The sequence below is a fragment of the Ctenopharyngodon idella genome, chromosome 7 (assembly GCF_019924925.1).
Source record: "Ctenopharyngodon idella isolate HZGC_01 chromosome 7, HZGC01, whole genome shotgun sequence".
Taxonomy (NCBI): Eukaryota; Metazoa; Chordata; class Actinopteri; order Cypriniformes; family Xenocyprididae; genus Ctenopharyngodon; species Ctenopharyngodon idella.
Genome location: NC_067226.1, coordinates 41,984,617 through 42,010,784, shown reverse-complemented (window position 1 = coordinate 42,010,784; position 26,168 = coordinate 41,984,617). Strand labels below are relative to the sequence as shown.

General features: G+C 36.3%; 1 protein-coding gene across 5 annotated transcripts in view; it reads right to left on the bottom strand.

Moving 5' to 3' along the window:
• Positions 1 to 26,168, bottom strand: part of kcnip4a (potassium voltage-gated channel interacting protein 4a) — a 251,365-nt gene that overhangs the window by 104,645 nt on the left and 120,552 nt on the right. The window contains exon 1 of one of the 5 annotated variants that reach the window (XM_051898896.1): positions 4,295 to 4,790. The exons of the other annotated variants lie outside the window; for them this stretch is intronic. Within the exon in view, the coding sequence (XP_051754856.1) occupies positions 4,295 to 4,352 (58 nt within the window). The 5' untranslated portion in view covers positions 4,353 to 4,790. Of the gene's footprint in view, positions 1 to 4,294; positions 4,791 to 26,168 lie in introns of those variants that run through there. 5 annotated transcript variants of the gene reach the window in all.

The following is a 26,168-nucleotide window of genomic DNA, read 5'->3' as shown; positions in this document are numbered from 1 at the left end:
GCCTACAGTCAAGCATGGTGGTGGGAGTGTCATGGTCTGGGGCTGCATGAGTGCTGCCGGCACTGGGGAGCTACAGTTCATTGAGGGAACCATGAATGCCAACATGTACTGTGACATACTGAAGCAGAGCATGATCCCCTCCCTTCGGAGACTGGGCCGCAGGGCAGTATTCCAACATGATAATGACCCCAAACACACCTCCAAGACGACCACTGCCTTGCTAAAGAATGTCTCCAGACCTAAACCCTATTGAGCATCTGTGGAGCATCCTCAAACGGAAGGTGGAGGAGCACAAGGTCTCTAACATCCACCAGCTCCGTGATGTCGTCATGGAGGAGTGGAAGAGGACTCCAGTGGGAACCTGTGAAGCTCTGGTGAACTTCATGCCCAAGAGTGTTAAGGCAGTGCTGGAAAATAATGGTGGCCACACAAAATATTGACACTTTGGGCCCAATTTGGACATTTACACTTAGGGGTGTACTCACTTTTGTGGCCAGCGGTTTAGACATTAATGTCTGTGTGTTGAGTTATTTTGAGGGGACAGCAAATTTACACTGTTCTACAAGCTGTACACTCGCTACTTTACATTGTAGCAAAGTGTCATTTCTTCAGTGTTGTCACATGAAAAGGTATAATAAAATATTTACAATGTGAGGAGTGTACTCACTTCTGTGTGATACTGTACTGATGTGTTCTCTCTCTATGATGATGAAATGTTATGACACAGTTGCACAGAGGGAAACAGTGGCCGTAGAGATATCACACAAAACATAAGATCTGCCCCATTAACTCAGTTGCAGTAGCAGGATTACAGTAAATAAGGTAATCAGGACAGTGTACATTGTAGAAACTTTGTTGGGATAGCAGCTATTTTCACCCTCTTTTCTACTTTGCATTATGTAAATGTGCGAACGACTAACCTTAATCATTACAGGCATAATTTAACAGAGAGCTAGAGATAAGAGATAGTAAAGTGCCTCAGATTTGCCAGTTATGGTGAAAAACAATAAAAGGACCTTAAGATCTTTTTTTGGGGTAAAAGCACAATCCTAAACTCTACTGAAATGAGACCACAGTGCATGAAGGAGCGTGTGATGTCAGATTTATGTGGATTATGTGGAAGGTGAATGAGATTTAATTTCACAGCCTGATGGCCTGGTGGATATTCCATAAAGAGTTCCTATAAAATCAAGCACCACATCACTAATGGTCCATTCACTAAGTTAATACTGGAGAGAGTTTGTCCTCATGCCTTTAGATAGTGAATTTTGAAGGTGCTTATACACATTGAAAAATGAAAGAATACAGTGTAAAAAATTATTTTACAAAGTTGTAAATAAAGAGAAAATTTTAGTCGTTCTACTTCAAAATTTAAAAGATTGTCGTTTCTTAATAATTATTTATGAAATTTACTAGCCATTTCAGAGTGAAAATTGTAAATCCTACACCAAATTTTGTTGAAATAAAGATAAGCCTTCAGTAAGTAACGTCTATAATATTCCCTCTTTCTGTTTATTCATAACCTCTCTTCCCCATAAGGAATCCTCTGTACTTCTTCGTGAAAGCCCCTTGTACAGCATTTCTGAGAAACCCTCCCTTTGGAACCCTTAGGCCAAACAACAAAGAAGCATAAAACCATGAATCATCATTGCGTGGCAGTGTACACTTTTCTCAAGGCAAAAGACAAAAAACACCCACCAGAGGAAGAACACGTAGGCTATCTTGTATTTCGAAAACAGTTATTTGAAAAGAAAATTCAATTCAAAAGTATACATTTTTGTTATATATGGAAACACAGTGAGGGTTAAAAGTCCTGAGAGCACTAGTGAAAATGCTTTGATTTTGCATTTTCTAATTCAATACATTTGTTTAAAATTAATATTATCAGAACAATAGGTAACACTTTACAGTAAGGTTGCAGTTGTTGCAGAACCTGATTTCAACAAGAACCTGATTTCAACATTCCCATCAACCAATCAGATTTGAGGGATAAGTTTACAGTTTGTCAAGTTTAGGCTTACAAAGAGGGGTAAATGCTTCTACATCAGTGTTATTCAGCCATCATATCCCTCTTATTTTAAAGGGTTAATTCACCCAAAAATGAAAATAATTTCATTTATTACTCACCCTCATGTCGTTCTACACCTGTAAGACCTTCGTTCATATTCAGAACACAAATTAAGATATTTTTTATGAAATCTGATGGCTCAGTGAGGCCTCCATAGCCAGCAATGACATTTCTTCTCTAAAGGTACTAAAAACATATTTAAAACAGTTCAGTGGTTCTACCTTAATATTATAAAGCGACGAGAATACTTTTTGTGCGCCAAAAAAACAAAATAACGACTTTTCAATAATATCTTGTGATGGCCGATTTTAAAACAATGCTTCAGAGTTTTACAAATCTTTTGTTTCAAATCTGTGGTTCGTATCTCCTATCAAACGGCTAAACTGCTGAAATCACGTGACTTTGGCGCTCCAAACCACTGATTCGATTTGTAAAGCTCCGAAGCAGTTTTTTGAAATCACCCATCACTAGATATTGTTGAAAAGTCGTTATTTTGGGGGTTTTTGACGCACAAAAAGTATTCTCTTCGCTTTATAATATTAAGGTAGAACCACTGTACTCACATAAACTGTTTCAAATATGTTTTTAGCACCTTTATGGATCTTGAGAGGTTCAGTGGCTTTGCTCTCAATAGTGGCCTCACTGAGCCATCGGATTTCATCAACAATATCTTAATTTGTGTTCCGAAGATGAACAAAGGTCTTACGGGTGTAGAACGACATGAGGGTGAGTAATTAATGACATTATTTTCATTTTTGGGTGAACTAACGCTTTAAAGATAAGTTATAGGTAGGGTTAGGTTTGGGGGTTGGGTTAGGGTTAGGATGAAATTTTCGGACAGGAATGTTGTTCCAGGATCAACAAAATATGTTGAACGCGTCGAACTCTGCGAAATCAGGACATGCGCAATCGTTAACTGAAAGTAACAATGAAAAATACTTCTAAAGCATCTATCAATCAAAGTAAATTTCAATTTTTACTAAAGCCCTATTTGGACGGGACTAGTTTTCATGGAGGACGTTAGAGAAATTAGTATTTTTACAGGTGTATTATGTGGTTTTAATCCTGTCCGAATCTGCCACGCCTTGTTTTTCTCACACAACCTCAGTAAAACTTCCAGAGCAAATTACCTACTGTTTTTTGGCAAACTCAAATCTTATCCCTTCTGAATGCAAATGTCTGTGATTGCCGATATTCTATTATCCTATTATCTTTGCATAATTTCATTCCAATATGGATGGTATCCGACGAAAAATAAAATTATAAAATTAATAAATAGAGCCAAATTGCAAATGGTGAAGACTGCCCAATTTAATATCAGTGTCAGGTAAGATACTTGTCTAGATGTTTCTGCTCACTTATGTGGGTTTATTATAAACAGCCACTTCAATAAACTCACATGAAGTTTAGGGTTTTAAAAATAAAGTCATATCAATAAGTCATTCATTAAAAGGCATATACCTCATTCAAGATGCACGCAAACATAGCAGATGACCTTTTGTTTCACCCACGTCTAGAAAACACACACTCCCACCTCTGTAATAAACACGGAGATGTTAGTCCCGTCCGAATCGGTACATGAAATCACAAACGCCGGGTGATAAGAACTGTATCTCAAACTAGTCCCATTCGTATAGGGCTGAATATATAGTTAAAATCAAAAGTTGTATCTGTTAATACTCTTTAATAGACCTGAGCTGACATGAACTAACAATGAACAGTTGTATTTTTCTTAGCTAACGTGAACAAAGATTCATAAATACTGCATCAAATGTATTGTTCAATGTACATTAACTAATGGGACCTTATTGCAAAGTGTTACCGAATTAATAAATTGAATAGTAAAACATTTAATTGAAAAACTGACCTGACAATGTCTTATTATTTGGTGGTAATTTAATGGCAGCAGCCCTTAAGCTGTATGAACTCCACAAGTGTGTAAAACCTGATGATCATGTTCTCCAACATGATGGAAGTCACAAAAAAATCATTGTATTCATAACATTTCTTTGTTTTACATTTTTCAAAATCTTGAAACTTTCTCTTTAATTCCAGGTTTAAATGATACTTTGAATCCCTGGACTTTTGAACCCCACTGTCCAGCATCTCTCTGTCTAATTTAACAAGTACAAAGAGCATACGTTGCAAAATGTAATATCCTCTACTATAGGCTTTACAGCATCTCTGACTCAGTGTCACATAAAAAAAGTGCTCTTTACTGCCTACCTGTCCTTTTTCTCCTTTCTTTGGTTTGAAGTGAAAATATCACCATCAAAGCACCCATGTTGCCCTTCTCGCCCTCTATCAGCGCTTCAGAAATACTGCCGTGGATGTTTCTCTTCAGAGTTCTCCTGGAACAACTGTGGCTCTCCTCAAGTCCTGCTTTATAATTTAGTCGCAGACGTGGAGATCTCAAAGATGTCTCCAGCAGCCTCACCAGTTTCAGATGAACCGGTGGAGATTTTGAGTCTTTCAACCAATGCCTCCAAGCTGCTCCACTCTGGCACAGTTGAACAGCAGTTTAATTAAGCTCCCTGCGCTTTCAGCGAGTTCTCGTCGTTTGCTCCGCTGCCGTGCCCCCACTCTTTCAACAGACACTTCTTCGCAGGAAACGAGGAAGAGGCGGGAGGGGAGCAGCAAAAGGAGGAGGAGGAGGGGAAAAGGGCACAGTGTGAACTGAGCACTGTTGCTGCCTGAGAACGACTGAGTGTTTTTGTCGACTCTTGAGTTCTGTTCGCTGGCTGTTTTACTTCAAGTGCACCAATCATGCTGGAGCAAGTGAAGCCGACGCTCATTAAAACGACAGAGACTAATGCATAATAATACGTCTTCTCAACGGCACACACTCGTATTTCTCCTGTGAGAAAAAACCTAGAAAATTGGTGGGCTGCTGCTAAAGTGAAGCGACTTCACTGAAAAACACATTAATCGTGTTTTTGGGAGATTGCGGTATGTAAACAACAATTTGATCTTAATCAAAAAAGGCGTATTGGGTTGGTAATCACTATCTTGTGATCACAGGAGGTGTAATTTAAGAGTAGTGTGCATCAGAGAGTGCACTTAATCATGAATCCGGGAAGAGGCAGTGTCACATGGGGTTTTCTCAGAAAGTAACCCTGCGTGAAGTAAACATTGACTTCCATGGAAACTCAAATCGGGGGCTGGAGAACAGAAAGAAAGGGTCTTGATCATCAAGAAAATACATCTAGTCCATTATGTTTCGCATGAGAATGTCTGTGTTTTTTCCGCTGGCAAGTCTCATCTTAAAGCTACTGATTAGCAAAAGTAGGCTGAAATGATTGCCTATGAATGTGTGGGTGTGAAAATTGCAAATGTAAAGAGCCTTCGCTTTGAGACATGGTTCAAGCTGTTTCCTACTCATTCTTGCATTTGACAGATGACAGCTAATTTCTGACAAAAGGAAATCTGCTACATACATTTGAACCACTCAAACGTTATTCTTTTCTTTTTCTATAGCCTAAAGTACTTTGGCATTTCATATCTGTTGGGATATGGTCTCTTTTAGTGGCTCTCAACTGGTTTTGCTTTGAGACCTAGAATTAGGACTATGATTTTTACATTGGACATCAAGTAGTGACCAAAAAAGTACCAAAATTGTTTATCAAACAAAAGAAAAAAATTATTATTATTATTATTATTTTTTTTTTAAGATTATTACGATTATCATGGTTGGTGCGAAATCTTATAAGTAAATTTGTTTTTAATGTAACCTGGTCTTATCCTGTTATTGTAGTTTTGTTTATTTTCGTTCATTATTTTTGAGCATGAGGCCATAAATAAATAAATGTCTTAATAAATTATTTTATCTGTTACCGAGATTTTAAATTGGACACCATGTAGTGACCTAAACAGTATCAAAATTGTTTATCAAAAGTTAAATGAAAAATAAATAAGATTCTGTGTGTGTGTGTGTGTGTATGTATGTGTGTATATATATAATATAATATATATAAAATATATATATATATATATATATATATATATATATATAATATACACACTCACATACATACACACACACACACACACACACACACACACACACACACACACACACACACACACACAGTTCTTTCTGGTTCTCGAATCTGATTGGCTGAGATCTGTGCGATATCTTAATGATAACAGCACCTTTTCACCGTTTGTATCACTCGGCTTGAAGTAACTGTCATGGCGGCTGAGCGAATCCTCCATATTTTTTTTTTTTTTTTACAAATACTACAATTCGTGGTACAACAAGTGTAGTATTTGTAAAAATATGGAGGATACGCTCAGCTGCCACGACAGTTGCTGAGTTTAATGTTTAATCATAGCGCCTATTTTACAATTTGTTTAGACATTTTCGAAGATGCGAGCTTCAGTCCGTCAGTGGCCGTTCAGTGCTCTTGTACCCGCCAAGAACAGCCTCATCTCAGCCAGTGCTTCGGGGATTTGCCGCTGGCTCTTATAGTGGTTAAACATGAGATATAATTCATTTTGGGTACATAAAATGGGCAATCTTTGGTCTTATTAATCTATTACTTGTTCCAGAGAAAAATGAATTGGGCAATGTTAAATTTAATAATTTAATATTAATGCTATACTTACTTGCATCCTGTAGAGCACTGCTTTTGTATGTTTGACTGAAATGTACACGTTTATTTCCTGTTGTCATTTATAATGGCTATTGTTGTTAATTTAAATATTGTTGTTCAATAAATATTATTTTATATAAATAATATGTTGTATTTGCTATTGAGAAAGGGTCCAATAGTGCGTAATATGGATTGAGTGAAAGTTACAATACTCCATTAGATGGCGGCAAAATTTTACGAGTGAATGAGTTAGTGAGTCACAAGAGACGATATGCGATATGGCTGTATATCAGCATGCTGTGATTACCTACAGCCGAATCACAGCCATGCTGATATACAGCCGTATCACACGGCTATGAGTGTGATACTGCGTTTACGCAACAGTTTGACGGCACGAGTGTGTAAATAAATAATAAATAACAACGGAGTGTCTTTAAAACCCTCTTTTGTGAGGAACTACTTCCTTCCACCACGGATTCAAATCTCAAGTAATGTGATGCTCATTGTAATGCTCTTATATATACTGACTCAAAAATACAGAAAAAACAGTAAAATTGTGAAATATTGCTACAATTAAAAATAGCTGTTTTCTATTTGAATATATTTTAAAATATTATTTATTTCTGTGATGGCAAAGCTGAATTTTAGAAATCATGAATGATTTCTGAAGGATCATGTGACATTGAAGACTGGAATAACGATGCTTGCCTAAAAGTCAGCTGTACCATCAAAAGAATAAATTACATTTTTAAAATATAATAAATAGAAAACCGTTCTTTTAAATTGGAGTAATATTTCACAATATAATATTATCAAATAAATGAAGCAGAGCATAACAGACTTATTTAAAAAAAAAAAAATACATTATTATAAGATTATTAGATTAATTATTACTAATCTAAATTAGCAAAAAATGTAGAAAATTTTTTAAATAAATAAAAGTTACATAGAGTGATTATGCAAATATGCAAGATTATTAAGATTGACATTTGTTGGTGCAAAACCTCATTCTGTAAGTGAATCTGTTTTTAATGTAACCAGGTCATATCTTACTGTAGTTTCGTTCATGTTTTATGAGGATGAGGGAATGTCACGCAATCTGTCCATGTTGGCATCTGCCTAATTTGGCTCCAAATATCACAACGCTTGTTGTCTTTGACGTCAACAACAGCAACAACAACAACAAAAATAACTATGGGAAGCATTTTCTCCTCCTTTTTATTTTTTTATTTTTTTATTTAGTTTTATTTTCTTATTTTCATTTAGCATTTTCCCTGCAACCCTATCAGAGCAGACCCGGGACCCATTTTTTGGGTCATGACCCACGGTTAAAAATCTCTGGTCTGTTTTTTGATCACATTTGAGTTTCCGAGGTATCTCAGTGCCTATCAAAATTTATAAAAGTGCCACAAAACTTCATATAAAGCTCCATCACGAGCTTCTGTCAACATACACGAGTACAATGAGCTTCACCTGAAGCACCTGGAGAGTTCAGCTATCCTCTAAACACAGTAAGTCACACGCATATACTGTACACAGCTCCAACCATCCTTCTCTTCCACCCACACCTCCGTTCATCCACGAACCCTGCGACCCTGTGCCAATTTAACTCAGAGAACCATCATCAAAGGCCAATTTTCTCAGCGTGTCAATGGCCACTTTGGTGAGCTCAGTGTGTGGAAATGATCTCAAGGTCCCTGCAAAACACAATGAAGGCACCTTTCTCCCTCTGCTTACTTTGATCTTCTTTCAGTACCCACATGTATAAAATTGGTAGAAAGATTTCAGTAAAATTGAGTTCAGTGACACAGGAATGGTTTCCTTTGACTCAGAGGTGAAGGGAAGAGGGATTGAAAAATGTCTTGGAAAAGCAAATATTTAATAACCTTCATTCCACAGGTTGAAAGTGTTTAAAATAACTAGCTTTCTGTAGTCCCAATTGATAAAGCAATCACAACGCTGGATGGAAACGCCAAGATGTGCATGAATTCTAAAAATGCACATAAACTATGATGGGAACACATTTACCAAATAAATCCATCAATTTACAACAAAAAACTCACATAACTTTGCCTCAACAGAGGATGCGATTGGATAACTGGACTAACAGGCAGACCAATCACATTGTATAGCATCTCAAATGTTGTTTTAGTCATTCTGAAATGAGCCAAAGTCTGTCATCAGAATGATTTGGTTTAATTCCTCCCATAAGTGTCTCAAATGGCATTCGAATGCAAGAGATCATGAAGAAGTCATTTATGATGTACGAAAAACAGCCTCGGTGGCTTCCCCGATTGCAGCAATTTCCATTTGTATTATATATTTCGCGCCAATTTCCCAGGAAGTGACGATTTTGCAATCTTGAACACATGGGATGGACAGTGCTTTATTCGCAAATGTTTAATGCAATATTCTAATTTTGCGCAAACAGTAAGTTAAATTTGCACCTTTGGATGAAAGCTTGCCAACTGAATTACCTATTAAATCTGTGTTGCCGTTTCGGCTTCATTATTATTATCTTTCTGGTTGGGTTTTTTCATCTTACTTAAAGTAACCACAGTCACAGAGATGGTAATCAGCTGGCTATAAAATAGCTGATTCTTAATGTGTAGACAGAGGTATTTCAGCACCACGGACAGCGGCACAATACTTACTGTACATCAGGGGTGTTCAATCCTGTTCCTGGAGATTGACAGTACCTACCTGCAGAGTTCAGATCCAACCCTGATCCAGCACACCTGTCTGTAATTATCAAGTGCTCCTGAAGATCTTAATTAGCTGCTTCAGTTGTGTTTGATCAGAGTTGGAGCTGAACTGTGCAGGTAGGTAGATCTCCAGAAACAGGATAGTTTCTCCATGTACTTTAGTCAAGGTAGATGCTATACTTCATTTTTCATGAATTAAAACAAGGCTGTGCAGGATGCAGGATATTGTACAGTCTGTGAAGTGAGAAGACCTGGGGTGTTTAACACTGTTTTCACCAATATGTTTGCCATTGCTGCCATTGGTAATTTGATTATTATCTTAAAAGTAAAAATATTCACTTTGGCTGTATGTTTGTAATGGTTCATTTGAATTCTTAACTCTCTTAATATTTTTTTTTTCTCATAAAATATAATGTTTTTAAAAAGTTGATTAGAGAAATGAATGAACGAACAAACAAACAAACAAATGAAACATTAAATAAATAAATACATAAATAAATAAACCCAACCCAAGTTACTTGACAAGGAAAACCAGGTATACAACACTAAGACTCACAGGATAGAAGAAAAGCACAACATTTATATCTGTACCTACATTATTTTGGTAAACAAAATTAAAAAAGAATGCATGCTGACTGAATAAATTATTTACTTCATCACAACAAGGAACTAAAGAACTAAACTATATCCCATATGACCACACAGTGGCAGTATGAGTCAAGATGTAGAATATTTGAGAAAATCCATGCAGTGTTTCATAAATATAAGCAAAGCAGAGCTCATATATATCATTATAGACTGGGTTAACCACATCTGTCTTTTGGCCATAATATTATTAAAAACCTGAAATCTGAGATACACATTTATAATTCCATAAAAAAAAATCTGACAGAATAAAGTTTTAAAGATGGTGCCAATAGTGGCATTTGCAGTCATTTTTGTGACAAAGTGTTCTAGTGTTGAAGCACAAAAAAAGGGATGTTTGCCCAGAGAACGACGTGATTTACAATTATTGATTCCATTGTAGAAGTGTGCAGATGACAGTGTAGTAATGGAAGGGTTACAGAGATAAACTGAGTAGAACACGCTGCTTAAAAGAACTATATATTATCAATATGCTCAACTCTGCATTAGGTATTAGCCGAAGACTTTCATGGTTTAGGAGGAGACCTGCTCCATGTAAAATAAAACAGCTTTTATTAGACTAACCCTTATGACTGGAGTCTATGTACATCCTGTTAAACCTAAATTTCTAAAGTAGCATTTGTTTAGGTTTAAAACTCATTTCATGATGAGAAAAAAAAAATAGGCTAGTGCAGGTGAACAAAGCACTGCACTTTCTTTATCACTGCAAGGCTCAATTTAGACAATAGAGGGCGGTCTTGTAACACAAATGCAGACATTTTAAACCCTTTTCTCCCCCTCAATTTCTGTTTTTTAATCTAGATCTTCATGAAAACTGTTTAATTACTTTACATATGTAATATACAAACTGTTTGTAAAACCTCATTCACTATCTCTACCATTTATCACATATTACTCTTATCTCTTTAAATGCCTTTCATGTCGTATTAGAAGAAGAATTGAGGGTTTAGATACACCGATGAGTCAAATACATTATGACCACCTAATATGCTGTTGGTCCTCCATGTGCAACAGTGCCAAAACAGCAGCCCCATTCTCAGAAGCGTGTTATGCACTGTGTGTTGTGACACATTCCTGATTCGGATCGCGTGTCAAACCGCCAAACTGCTGAAATCACGTGACTTTGGCGCGCCGAACCGCTGATTCGACACAAAAGATTCATAACGCTCTGAAGCTTCATGAAGCAGTGTTTTGAAATCGGCCATCACTATATAAGTCGTTATTTAGTTTTTTTGGCACACCAAAAATATTCTCGTCACTTTATAATATTAATATTGAACCACTGTACTCACATGAACTGATTTAAATATGTTTTTAGTACATTAATGGATCTTGAGAGAGGAAATGTCATTGCAGACCTCACTGAGCCATCGGATTTCAACAAAAATATCTTAATTTGTGTTCCAAAGATTAACGAAGGTCTTACGGGTGTGGCATGGCATGAGGGTGAGTAATAAATGACATTATTTTCATTTTTGGGTGAACTAACCCTTTAATATGTGGCCTTGTTAGGACTAGAAGATGATCAACGATATTCACTTCACTAGTGACTGGTTATAATGTTTTGACTCATCAGTATGGAAAACAAAACTAAAGTCTTATAACATCACTTAATATTTTTGTGGAACCTCAGTCCACCAATGCTGAAACCTGTTAGCATACAATATATAACCTGCAGCAGAACAGGACAAGCAGAAAAACTCTGAAATAATTAGCATACTGGCTAGTGCAGTGTGTAAACCCAGGCTCAGAGAAGACTGGCATTGCTGGTGTTAGTGCAGTTAGTATTAACTGCCAACTGCTCTCAGCAGCAGGTGCCCTGGGCAGGCAGACTCTGTTATGCCATCACACAGATGCCTCTTTGGCTAACGAGAATAATGACCTGCTGTTTCTAATTACAGCCAAATTAAGAAAGTGGCCTTCAAAGGACACACATTTAGGGACTTTACACACTCAGAAGCAGGTGCTTTACACCAGATCTTTTGTTAAGATTCACAACTGCTCTTAATAGAGGCCTTGGACTGTTTTAAATGCTGTTAAATTTACCTGTAAAAGATTACCTTTGTGAAAAAGAAGTAGATAATTGTATTACTGAATGTGCACTTGTAGTGTGTGTGTATATATAGGTATATATATTTAAAAAAAACTATAAAAGGCCACTTAAGTATACTTAAAAAGAGTACACTTTTATGACTGTTAACACACTTGAGTATACTTTTAAAAAGTGCACATTGTAATAAGTTTTACTTTAAAGTACATTTTAAATCATGTTTTAATATTCCTTTGTCATACCTTAGTTTATCTTGATGTGCTGACTAACATACTAAAGCACATGTGAAGTACTTGATTGTAAGTTCAATTGTAAGTTCGATTTTACATTTAAAGTTATTTAAAATATTTTTAAATCTAAATTGCAACTACATTACAAATGTGAATTTACAAATATACAGTATTTAAATACATGACATACAATTTTAATAAAAATGACATTTAAGTATATTTTAGTTTATACCATAAATGCTTGTCAGTACATTCAGAACTATAACCAAGTCAATAGAGGAAATTTTGAAATTACTTATAAAGATGTTCATAAGTCCTACTTAAGTGTGTCAACAATTACTCTAAAGTTAATTTGATTTAATATAAATTTAAATTATAATACATTTTCAATTATTTGCAATTAAAGGGGACCTATTATGCCCCTTTTCACGAGATGTAATATAAGTCTCTGGTGCCCCCAGAATGTGTCTGTGAAGTTCCAGCTCAAAATACTCCACAGATCATTTATTATAGCTTGTCAAATTTGCCCCTATTTGGGTGACAAAAACATGACATTTTTGTGTGTGTCCCTTTAAATGCAAATGAGCTGCTGCTCCCGGCATGCTTTTCCAGAAGAGGGCGGAGCTTTAACAGCTCACGCTTTGTTTGCTCAACAACAACAAAGCTGGAGAATCTCACACAGCCAAATGACGATTGTCAGTAACGGTGTTCAGCCTTAGAATGAAACTGGATGATTCTGAATGGTTAGTGGATAAATTTATGTAGTTGCTGTAGAGTTGATTCAACTCATCGACTAGCATGTGCCATCATGTTAATCTTTTGTGCAAATCCAGCGATGAATTGACCCTCCTTTGTGAAGCAGTCCGGTGTAAAATGACGGCATGGTAACAACACTCTACTACAACAACTCTTCCTCTTCTCTAAAGCAGTCCAACATGGCCTCGCCCCCTTTGTTGCGTGTTCTCGGGGGCAGGGTTTATGTCAGTTTTGGGGTTTGTGGTGTCACCAACCCGGGAAGAAGCTCATTGTAGTCCCTACCAGCCGTTTGCTATTTCTGTAAAAGAAAATATCTCGCTTTGCATTGAACTTTGAGTGTCGTAACTTTGCAAATGTTGTTTATGCTCAAACAGCAACATTACACACTAACTAAAGTTAAAAAAGTCAAATCATAATCAATGACCCCTTTAACGTGCAATTAAGTGCCCAAAACATTACATTCAGTTCACACTTTAAAAATTCACAAAAAACATATATAATTTCTGTAATAAAGCATAACATGTTACATATACTTAAAATAGCTCAGCATCAGATATATTTTCCTTAAAAATGAATAATAAGTAAATTGCACTTGTGATTCACAGTTACCCGCTAAATAAATTTGCCACAGCTTGATTAATTGATCGAGTGATTCATGTAAATGATGTTTGTATGAGGAAGTGCCTGCTGCACAGCAAGAGCACCTGCAGCCCAATAGACCGTCTGATGCAGCTCCACTGTGAGGACTGCTGGAGGGCCTCTTGCTGCAGGTGCACAGGAAGCTCTCTGCAAGACACATTTGGACATCTGTCCTGCTATACAACCAGAAAATGAAATGCCTTCGCACAGTGGATTATTTCAATGTACTGTAAATCATCTAAATTTGCAATCATGTTTCGATTAGATGATTTCAAATGGTTATAACTGGTTATAAAGCATAATATTTTTTAAACAGGTCATCTCGTAATTTATCATTTTGTTTTTAAGTTCACCAATGTTGAGGTTTCTTGGACCACAGACTGTCATGATTTATTTTAACATGACCACCGTTGTGAAAAAAGTGTGCTTAACTGTATCGAATGTGCACTTGTAGTGTACTTCAAATATTACTACTACAAATGTGTAATTACACATATTTAAATACATGACATACAAGCTTAAATAGAAGTTACAAAGTATATTTTAGTTTTAGTTTTAATTATAAAATTACATATAAAAAATGACTTAAGTCCTACTTAAGTGAGTAAACAAAACACTCTAAAGTTAAGTAATTGCATTTAATATAAATGTAATGTATAGTTGTTACAGTGACTGTAATGAAGCGCACAAGGAAAGAGATACTCTTTAAAAATACTCTTTAATAAAATAAACAAGGAGCACTCAGGAGATTGTCGGAGAACAAACTAACACAACCACTTAAACATTCACGATACTGGACCAAGGAACAGAATGAAACTCAGGGCTTAAATACATGGGGAACGTAATCAAAATGAACAGGAACAGGTGCGTGGAACTAATTAACAAACAGGGAATCTAACTAGGAATTCAGGCAAACAGGAACAGAGCAAACAGAGTGAAAATGTAACCAAAACAGAACATTACAGAATATACGCCCTACAATAGTACATTTTCATTTTATTGCAATTAAGTGTCTGAAAACATCAAATTCATTTTGCAATTATATATATTATTTTAAAACATATTTAAACGGGGTACTTCTTTTCACAAGGGCCCTTTGACTCTTGAATTAAATAGTCTTTCAATTATATCAAATACATCAATATTTTATATATTTATAATAAAAATTCTGCTTACTGTAGTTTCAATAAATAAACAGGAAGGATCTTTTCTCTTTTGAAACGTACTGTATTTTTACATTGTACATTGAACTCTTATTTCAAAGCATCAAAATGTCGACATGACTCCCTTTAATTAGGCTATTTAAAGCAGAACAGAGCAACTCAACCATGTTATTTAGAATTTTTTCATACCAATACAGTATTTATTTATATATTTTCAGTTTTCATGCTAATATTAGTTTAAGTATTAGTAAGTTTATGTGATTTTGTCATTTTTAGTTTTTTATTAGTAAATATTAGGGTTAAATGGAACGATCTATACGGACCCGACCCCCACAGTTTGGAACGCTTCAAGGATTAATTTCAAGTTTGACCGCCATAGACTGAAAGTTTATAATTTGCATGTGTTTGGTCTTGCTAGTTTACACATTTAATAGATTTTAAACCATTCCAGCACTAGAAGAGGCAAAAGAGAATTTAATCCGGTACTCGTACGCTGTTATCTGTGCGCACAGCCGCACACACCCGAAGGCGCGTTTCAAATAACACGCAAACTCTGAATCGATTCCTCTTTTGCGTATACTTGCACGTGGATGGACACATACACACACAAAATTAGGTCAAAATACCCGTCTCGGCAAGTATTCTCGTAAACACAGTTGGTTATGTCTCAAGAGAAAGAGAACAAGAGAAGGATTATTTTGGATTCGTGCATTCGGTCTTAAAGTGACAGCAGCCTATAAATACCTACTGTGGCCTATATGTCATTAATGTTAAAGGGGTCATGAATTGAGAAATCAACTTTTCCTTGAGCTTTTGATATATAAGAGGTCATCGTACTATAAGAATATCCTGTAAGCTTCAGAACTGAAAACTTGTTAGTTCAATAAAAGCTTTTATGGACACCAGGCCCAGCGAACAACTGATCCTGCAATGTGCCTATCATCATAGATAGGTGAAACACCGCCTCCGCAGAAGAAATCAATGGCTACTTCATCATTCCAATGTTAGCCCCACCCACTGGCATGTTAGTGAAATGAGGAGGAGAGAAGAGCAATACAGGACTAAAAATAACATTACCTGTCAAAGGATCCTAATGCGAGGAATATGATTATTTATTTTCAACAATGTGAATATCTCAGTTGAGCTTTATTTATTTGTATTCGGTACATTTCACTGTGGATTCTTTGGTAAATCAATCGCATTTCGGCGCAGGCTTTGCAAACAGACATTTACGATATGGACTCGACAGTAATGCAACAACATGTAAGTAACTGTGTTAATTCTAATGCCTGATCTGATATGTAATGATTCATGTACAGTCAGATGTTCTTTGTCTATGTGTCAGTAAATCAAACCAGTAAATAAACGGTCAACTTCATGTTGTTTCTCTTAGAAGGATGAAAATAATCTGTTATTTAAACGGTGATTAAATTATATAAAGAAGCGATCAAAGAACGCTCCTTTTACAATCGCTGGAGCTGTCAATCAAACACAGCGAGTTTATCAGTGACTGAGTTCTGGACGCGCCAAAACTCCCGTTTTATTCAATGAATCTCTTAGTTACGACGCATTTGCACTATTAGTTACGATGAAAGCATTCGTTTGTGTTTAGATATTGAGTTGCAATGATGAGATCACTGCTTTCATGTGCTCAATAACATGTCTGTAATCGACTACAATGTTCTAATGCCATAGATTTAAATGTAATGCAGCACTTTTCACGATTAGTTAACCTTGAGAGCTGTAATAGTAAAAACGTGCTAAAAGTTTTCGAGAGAGTAATACTTAGCTATTTCATATGCAAAGATGTTGCCAATCACACAATCAGTAGGTGTTTCAATCACCAATCAGTAGGTGTTTACACTGAAATCTCACAGCAGACACGCCCTTTAAAACAGCGTTCAAATTAGAGGGCTAAAATCAGGGTAGGAAAAATGTGATGTAAAAAGCATACTAACATTATAAGTGCACCGCAGGAAACATTATAAAACAATAAAACACAGCTTTAACAAAGATTAATCTATATTAAATTTCAACATGTCCTCCAACCAATACACCCATATAGGTCATTTGTTACTTCCCTGAAATACGACCCACAGGAGCATTTACTAAAGTTGCACCCCTATTGACAACAGGACACTTTCATTTTAATGCATTGCACTCTTTTATCTGCGTCATATTTCAGGTTTTGCGTAGCTCAATTGATATGGTGCATTGCAATATACAACAATATGCAATCGCGATCGTGGGTTCGAACCCAGGGAACACGTGCTCATAAAGTACATGTGCACTATAAATCACTAATGGTAGGTTTAGGGTTGGGGTAGGTGTAGTCATTAATAAAAAAAAAAAATTAAAAAAATGTAAATAGGATAAATGGTGGGTAAGGGACCGTGTAAAAAGTCCACACATTGCATTTAAATTAACACACATTTTGATTGGTAATGATGGTCATACGTCATTTCATGATGACAGATGTAACACGACACTGTCATTATTTTTACGCCAGGTAGAGGGCGCATGACTTTAAAATGTAAAAATAGGTTGTAATAAGGTGCTTGAAAGGTGCTTGACCTATAAGGGTCGTTTTTTTGGAGGAAGACAGTCTCTTAAATTTATACAGTGAACAAGTATTATTTTACATTTAATTATTTCATTTCTGTACTTGAAATGAATACTACAGTTAGACCTTACTTTGTTTGTAACTTTGTTAGGCTATGTTGTATTTATCTATACTTGTAATTGTTCTTATTTTTTACTAAGTTCATTTTTACTGAAAATTTAATTTGCCTTTAATAATGTTTTAACTTTATTAGTTAGGCTAGTAGTTTTTGCTGTGGTATCGGACTACTTAAAGTGTGCTTTAAGTAATAAATGGAAAGCAAAAAAAATAAAAAATAAATAATTCTTGCTGATTCGAAAAATGATCTGATCCGTGACTCAATAAACGTAATATGATCCGAACTGTGAGTTTTCTGATCCGTTGAACCACTATCAAATATTTATATTTAGCTTTTATTTATTTTATTTCAATTTTAGTTTACTGTAAATCATTTCAGTACTTCAGTTTAAACATTTTTTTATTTCTATTTTTCATCTGTGTATTTAATTTTATTTCAGCTTTAGTTCAGTCAACACCAACTAATTTTAATAGTTTTAGTTAACAATACTGGGTAACACTATTTTTTTAGTGTATTTGATACGTTACATGTAGTTACTATAGTAATAACTATAAATTAAGCATAATTACATGCAACTAACCCTAAACCAAACCCTATTCCTAACCATACAGTAAGTACATGTAGTTAATTAACATTATTTAGTACTTAAATTTATTATTACACTGTAACAAGGACACCTTAAAGTAAAGTGTAACCCAACACTCCATCACAGCTTTCACAAAAGATTCTGGTTTGGGAAAAGCCTGAACAAGCTCTGTGTCTAATACCAAATGGAGAATCGAGCGCTATGATAATTTTGTAGTTCTTTTGTGCAGCTAAATTAGCTAAATAATCCACAGCAATATTAGTTGACAAGTCAATTTAGTGTTATTGCACATCACAGAAAGCTTTGCACTAAGCAATAAATGCAAACCTCCATTCTCATTTCTCTTCACAAACACTTTAATCCATTTGTGTTCAATTTTATTACACCATCTTGCACATTTTACACTGTTTCTGACTAATAAATTTGTGAGACCAGGCATCTGATTTAAAAAAGAAGTCCAATTTAAAATTCTCTGATATAAAAAAGATCTACAGTTTTATTTGATTCAAAACCGAAGCACAACAACGACTGACAGCCTCATCCATCATGTGGAATATCCACAGACATGATGATGTATGTTGCAGTATTGTACGGCATCAGCCACGGCACTGCTCGAGCTTTACGTGTTACAGAGCCACTCACACTGTTGACAGTTCCTTCATGGGTGTAATTCACTGGGTTTGACAGTAAGTGGCTGTGGCCCTTGTAGATTTTGAGCTGTCACAAAGCAAAGCTGCACTGAAACATGGCATCTGCAGTGTGATACTGTTGCATGTGAGTGTGAGAGAGAGTCTGAATACTCAAGAGGTGGTCAAACGCTTTAAGGTTTAATGGAAGAAGTCAAATGAACCTAAAGACAGACACTAAATACCATCAGTAAAAGGGTAACAGCTACCAACAGGCACAGCTGAGCCTCTCTCAGGAAAATTAACACAAATTTCACAGGTACTTTTAGACCTCACAGGCTACAGTAACTGTTTTACCTATTTATAGCACAGTGCAATTCAAGCACACTCGGGAAACCCTTTCCTCTGGAGATAACTTACTGAATGAAACCAATATCCCTGCCTGTAGCTCAACCCTGTAACGGAGCACTTAGCGTGCGTATGCTAGCCACCTCCTGCCTTTTTTTTCCCCCACATCGCTACCATGCGACGGTAATGCCACTGCCATGTCTGATGTATGCGCTGCCATGCAAATGAGTCGCATATCAGATGTATGAAACATATTTGCACATATTCCTGTGAAAAATTGATTGCGGCATGTTGAGTGCAGACCCTTATTTAATCCATGCATGACCCTTATTTAATGCATGGCTTAAACTGTTACTGATCAATTGCATCTTAGCAACTTTTGATATTCACCATATTGTTCATCATCAAGATATTGTTGTAGTCTAACATAAGTCTAGGGGAAGACTTATGTTAGACTAAGGAAGACGAAGAAGAAGAGTTCAATACAAAAATTCAAGTTTAATCCAAAAGGCATGCAGGCAGGGAACAACACAACATAATAAGACGGTTAACGGACAATGAACAGAACTGAAACAGGAACTTATATACACAAAGGGGAATTAACTGATGACGTGCAGCTGTGAAGATGATTAGTGTCCATGGTGACAAATGAATGTGCGCAGGTGAGGAACAGGAGGGATGCTGGGAAATGGAGTGCTAGTGCTGGTGACTGTGACAGTACATCCCCCTCCGGCGAGGCACGTCCTCGCGCCGTAACGGAATATCCACGGGGAGGGCCGGAGGGGGTTCTGGAGGCGGGCAAAGTGATTGTGACGAAGGACAGGTGGAAAGCTGAAGGGACATGAAGGTGGTGCTTGGACGACGATCCCTTTGCGGTGATGGAGATGACGTGGCGAAGACGAGGGAGGGTGATGAGTCTAGATGGTGGCGTGGCTGACGACAGCTGGGGGAAGACCGACTGAGGCATGGCCGATGGATCCGCCGGCGCAGACGGAGAGGCGATGGAAACAAGCGACATTGCTGGTACTGGAGTACCCGAGGGCTGAGGTGGATCCGGTGTGACCGAGGACAGAGGCGACACCGAGGGGAAGGAGGAGCCCGCTGACGTCGTAGGGGTGGAGGGACGGAGTGCAGCAGACAGACCGCAAGTCCGTGAAAGAAGAGGTGCGACGAGGGACCAAGGGGGAGCCGGCAGGACGAGGGAACCCGGAGAAACCGGAAGTCCGAGGGTCTCCGGTGAAGCCGTGGCTGGGAGGAGCCCCGATGGAGCCGACAGGCTGAGATGGAGGGAGGATCTCAGAGGCTGGAGGCGGAGCCGCAGGATCTTCAGGTGATGGCGCTGCAGGTGGACACACGACCTGTGGCTCGACGTCAGAGCGGGGCTCCCACGGAGACGGTGCAGGGCTGTGGACCTCCGGCAGCGGCATGGTTGGAGGACTGGCTGAGCTCTGGGGTGATGGAGGTGGTGAGGATATCGACGACGTAACGGTGAGTAATATACAGTCTTTACAGTCAATAGTATCGTTCAGAAACAATGATGAAGATGAAGATGCTGGGTGGGAAAGGGTGGGAGATGGAACTACCTCACTGAAGTCAATCAGCCAGTCCTCATCCTCCGTTGTCGTGGCTCCCTCGTCCTCTGATGTCGCAGGCTCACACCCCTGGTCAGACTTGCGGTAGGGCTGCACATTCGGGGCGAAGGTCAGCTCTGTCCTCTCTTCCTCGGGCTGTGGCGGGTGCTGGCTCACTGTCTGCGGGGGGCACACGCGAGTTCTCCGCAGTCGAGGGTGTTGCAACGGGCTCTGGGTCTGGCTGTGCTCCAGATCAGGGCGCGACGCTCTCCAGACACCGAATGACAGTTTCTCTCCAGTTCAGTCCGGTGGTGTCTGGGAGGTCAAGAGGTTGGTGGAAAGTAGCCCCGATCCGGAACAAGGTCTTGAGGGTCACGTCGTCCAGGGTGCTGGTGACGGCCAAACAAAGTCTTTAACAAAAGAAAAAAGGTCTGGGCTCTACTGAGCCCGGACGAGCATTATTGCCCTCTCGTCCATTTCGGGCGGTCCGTTAATCTGTCAGGCTGTGTACTCGAAGGAAGACGAAGAAGAAGAGTTCAGTACAAAAATCCAAGTTTAATCCAAAAGGCATACAGGCAGGGAACAACACAACATAAGACGGTTAACGGACAATGAACAGAACTGAAACAGGAACTTATATACACAAAGGGGAATTAACTGATGACGTGCAGCTGTGAAGATGATTAGTGTCCATGGTGACAAATGAATGTGTGCAGGTGAGGAACAGGAGGGATGCTGGGAAATGGAGTGCTAGTGCTGGTGACTGTGATAATATCTATTAATCATCAATAAGTAAATAGTAATACTACTAATAATAATGAATTATTGCCATTAATCAACAATTAATATTAAATTAAAATAATAGCAATAATACTGAATTATTGTTATTAATATAACAATAACAACAGCATTATTATAATTATTATTATTATACGTACAGTGGCAAGAAAAAGTATGTGAACCACTTGCAGAATCTGTGAAAATGTTAATAATTTTAACAAAATAAGAGAGATCATACAAAATGCATGTTATTTTTTATTTAGTACTGTCCTGAGTAAGATATTTTACATAAAAGATGTTTACATATAATCGATAAGACAAAAAAAAAATAGCTGAATTTATTAAAATAACCCCATTCATAAGTATGTGAACCATTGATTCTTAATACTGTGTGTGGTTACCTGGATGTTCTACAACTGTTTTTTTTTTTTTTTTTGTGATGGTTGTTCATGAGTCCCTTGTTTGTCCTGAGCAGTTAAACTGAGCTCTGTTCTTCAGAAAAATCCTCCAGGTCCTGCAGATTCTTCAGTTTTCCAGCATTTTTTGCATATTTGAACCATTTACAGCAGTGACTGAATGATTTTGAGATCCATCTTTTCACACTGAGGACAACTGAGGGACCCAAACACAACTATTAAAAAAGGTTCAAACATTCACTGATGCTTCAGAAAAAAACATGATGCATTAATAGATGGGGGGTGAAAACATTTGGAATTTGAAGATCAAGGTAAATTGTATTTAATTTGTCTTCCGGGAAACATGAAAGTATCTTCTGTTGCTTCCGAAGGGCAGTACTACATGAAAAAAATTTATATTCAAGCGAAATAAGAAAAATTTGGACCTCTTCATCCTGTTCAAAAGTTTTCACCCCCCGACTCTTAATGCATCGTGTTTCCTTCTGAAGCATCAGTGAATGTTTGAACCTTTTTTAATAGTTTTAAATGTTTGAGTCCCTCAGTTGTCCCCAGTGTGAAAAGACAGATCTCAAAATCATTCAGTCACTGCTGGAAAGGGTTCAAATATGCAAAAGATGCTGGAAAACTGAAGAATCTGCAGGACCTGGAGGATTTTTCTGAAGAACAGAGCTCAGTTTAACTGCTCAGGACAAACAAGGGACTCATGAACAACCATCACAAAACAAACAAACAGTCGTAGATCATCCAGGTAACCACACACAGTATTAAGAATCGATGGTTCACAAACTTTTGAACTGGGTCATTTGAATAAATACAGCTATTTTTTTGTCTTATGGATTATATGTAAACATCTTTTATGTAAAATATCTTACTCAGGACAGTACTAAATAAAAAATAACATGCATTTTGTATGATCTCTCATTTGTGGTTCACATACTTTTTCTTGCCACTGTATATAAGTATATAGCCATGCATTGTATTGTCTGACAAGATATTGTTGTAATTCTATGGAAGTTGTGTGTCTGTTTGGATAGTTGTATATATATATATATATATATATATATAATTTAAATGATTAATACTACTACTACTAATAATAATAATAATAATATGGAATGTGTGTGTGTGTATATATATTAATCATTAATGAGTAAAAAAAAATAATAATAATAATAATAATAATAATAATAATGACTTATTGCCATTAATCAACAATGAATAATTAAATAACAATGATAGCAATAATATTGAAATTATTGCTATTAATATAAAAATAACATTATTATTATTCATATTATTCATATTATTATTATTATTATTATTATTATTATTATACGTACATATCCATGCATCATATTGTCTCACAAGATATTGTTGTAATTCTGTGAAAGTCGTGTGTTTAGATAGCTGTTTATCGATTTTTTTTTTTTAACAATAATTAACAATAGTAATAATAATAATACAAATATTATGGATTGTGTATCTATTAATAATAATAATAATAATAATAATAATAATAATACAAATATTATGGATTGTGTATCTATTAATAATAATATAATAATAATAATAATAATAAAATACTACTACTACTACTACTACTAATAATAATAATAATAATAATTTATTGCCATTAATCAACAATTAATAATTAAATAAATAACAATAATAGTAATAATATTGAATTAGTATTGTTAATATAACATAATAATAATAATAATAATAATAATAATAATAACAATTTATTATTGTTATTATACGTATATAAGTATATGTCCATCATATTGTCTGACAAGATATTGCTGTCTAACATAATTCTATGAAAGTTGTGTGTGTTTGGATAGTTGTAAATCGATTTTTATTAATAATAATAATAATAATAATAATAATAATATGAATTTTATATCTATTAATCATTACTAAGTAAATACTTCTACTACTACTAATAATAATAATAGAAATAATAACAATTAATAATTAAATAACAATAGTGATAATATTAAATTATTGTTATTAATATAACAGCAGCAGCAACAACAACAACAACTTCCATTAATCAACCATCAATAAGTAAATAACAATAATAGTAATAATATTGAATTATTTTTATTAATATAATAACAACAAAACAACAACATTATGTAATATGTTGTTGTTATAGAGTACCTAGAGATAAACATGGTATTTTTATGTTAAAATAACACTTTGATCGGAGCAGTTGTAAAGTAATAAAAGAAAAAAAAAAAATTTCAGTCAGTTTCAGTTTCATGGACTTTCAGTTTGTTTTCATTTCACAGATTGTGAAATGTGTAATTGTCACATTGTCACGTGTCTTCTTTGTCTTGGATTTCACGACACTCATCAGTCACTATGGACACTAATCCCCACAGCTGTTTGTCTTTTAGTTAATTATCTCTGTGTATTTAAGTTCCTGCCTGTGTTCTGTTCATTGTCCAGTAACGTCAATATTATGGTGTGTGTTAGTCTTCTTTGTATGAATCGCTACCTGTTCTGATCATTGTAAGTAAAGTTACCTGTTTGAATCTTTATCTTCTGTGTCTACGTCTTCCTGCCTGCACGCACCCGTGACAGAGCACTGATAAAAAAAAATTACAATAAGACTGGAAACTTTCATTCAGAAAGTAAATAGGATCAGTTTTGATTTCATATTGGCTTATATTCCTCAGGAAATTCCATCAATACAATCATTTCTATCTCCACATTTGACAACAGCTGAAGAAACGTTAGCTAAAAAGCTTGTCAGATCTAGCAACAGTAAACAAGGGGGTCAGGACTTAGCAAAGAACAGCTATTGATCTGGAAATGTGGTCAAGCTTTGGGTTCAGCAGCTACAGTATATGGTGATATTCACAAAAATAGTCCACTTGCTAGAATGATTAACAGGTGAAAATATGTGGCTGTGTGCATGTTCTCATTCTCTAAATTATCAATTACTGGTCCAGTTGAACTCCCTCCATATGAAACACATGCCAAATACCCAATTATTTGCACATTTATGTACCCTTTTATATCCCCCATTTTCCAAAGTCTATTAATCTTATTAATATATTCTGTACCCTAATTACATACAAACATCTACTGTACTCCTGTGGGTGAACCTTGGATTATGAGCGCTAAATTAATCATACTGCACAGATTGTTCATGCAGCCTGTGTTCTGTCCTTTTTCTTCTTCAGGACACGCTCAAAAGATGACAGGGACAACAGAGTGTTTCCAGCCCTGGCTGCACTGATGGTGTGTTCCAGCAGGACGCAACCTTAATTTATTTACAATGATGGACATGTTGACACATTTTGATGATTAATGGTGCAAACGGTTCTGCAAAGAGTGTACTGCTGTTGTTATCTGTACTAATAAAGCTGAATCCAGTGAATGAATGCAGTGCACACACTGCTGATGATGGACAGTAAAGTTGTGGGATCACAAAATGAGGCCGGGTATGTGTCTAAAGCCACCCATGAATTAATCATGAGGCTAACCTGACTGGCAGAAATGCACGCCTGAATTATGCATCAAGCTTATTAATATTGATTTCAAGTGATGCTGTGTTTCGTTTTATCACCCAGTAAGGGTGAATCAGTCAACTTTACATGTGTTTGAACATTTTTTGAGGGGGTGAGATAATGTTTTTATTTATTTATTTGTTTTTGATAAAGAGATTCAGGGTAGTACGTGTATGACGTCAAAGCTAACAGTTCAATACATGTTCTTCATGATAAAGAACATCCAACATCTGACATGCCAAACACACCTCTGCTCTGACTGTGTCAGATTTCTGGTGAAATGTGAACTCATTATAATAAGGTTGTGTATTTGTCAGCACCCCTCTTTTACAGCAGCATTTCTCCACCTCAAAGTGAACAAAATCTCACTGAATCTCTCCCAAGCCTACGTTACTAATTCTAAAATAACACTTTAGAACTAGTAACGAAGGAACATAGAGTCTCTTGAGTCTCATTGACTAACTGTAATATGTAGAGAGTATTATGAGAGAGATCGCCTAAATGAGTATTATCTGCATGTAGCTGATATTCTTCAGGACAATCTTGTATTCATAATCACAAAATCAGTTTGAACGTCCACTGAGGAAAGCGATATCTTTGTCCTTTTAACATTTAAGACATTCCCATGACAGCGCTAGCCAATGCATTTGTCAGCTGCGTCTCGTAAGATGTTGTTTAAAGTAAAAACAGCCTCCTTGTTTATTTGTTTCAGTTCATTTCAATATAAAAGTCTTTGCGACTGATTCACTCACTCATAAAGACAGTCTTTGCCGCCATCTAATGGT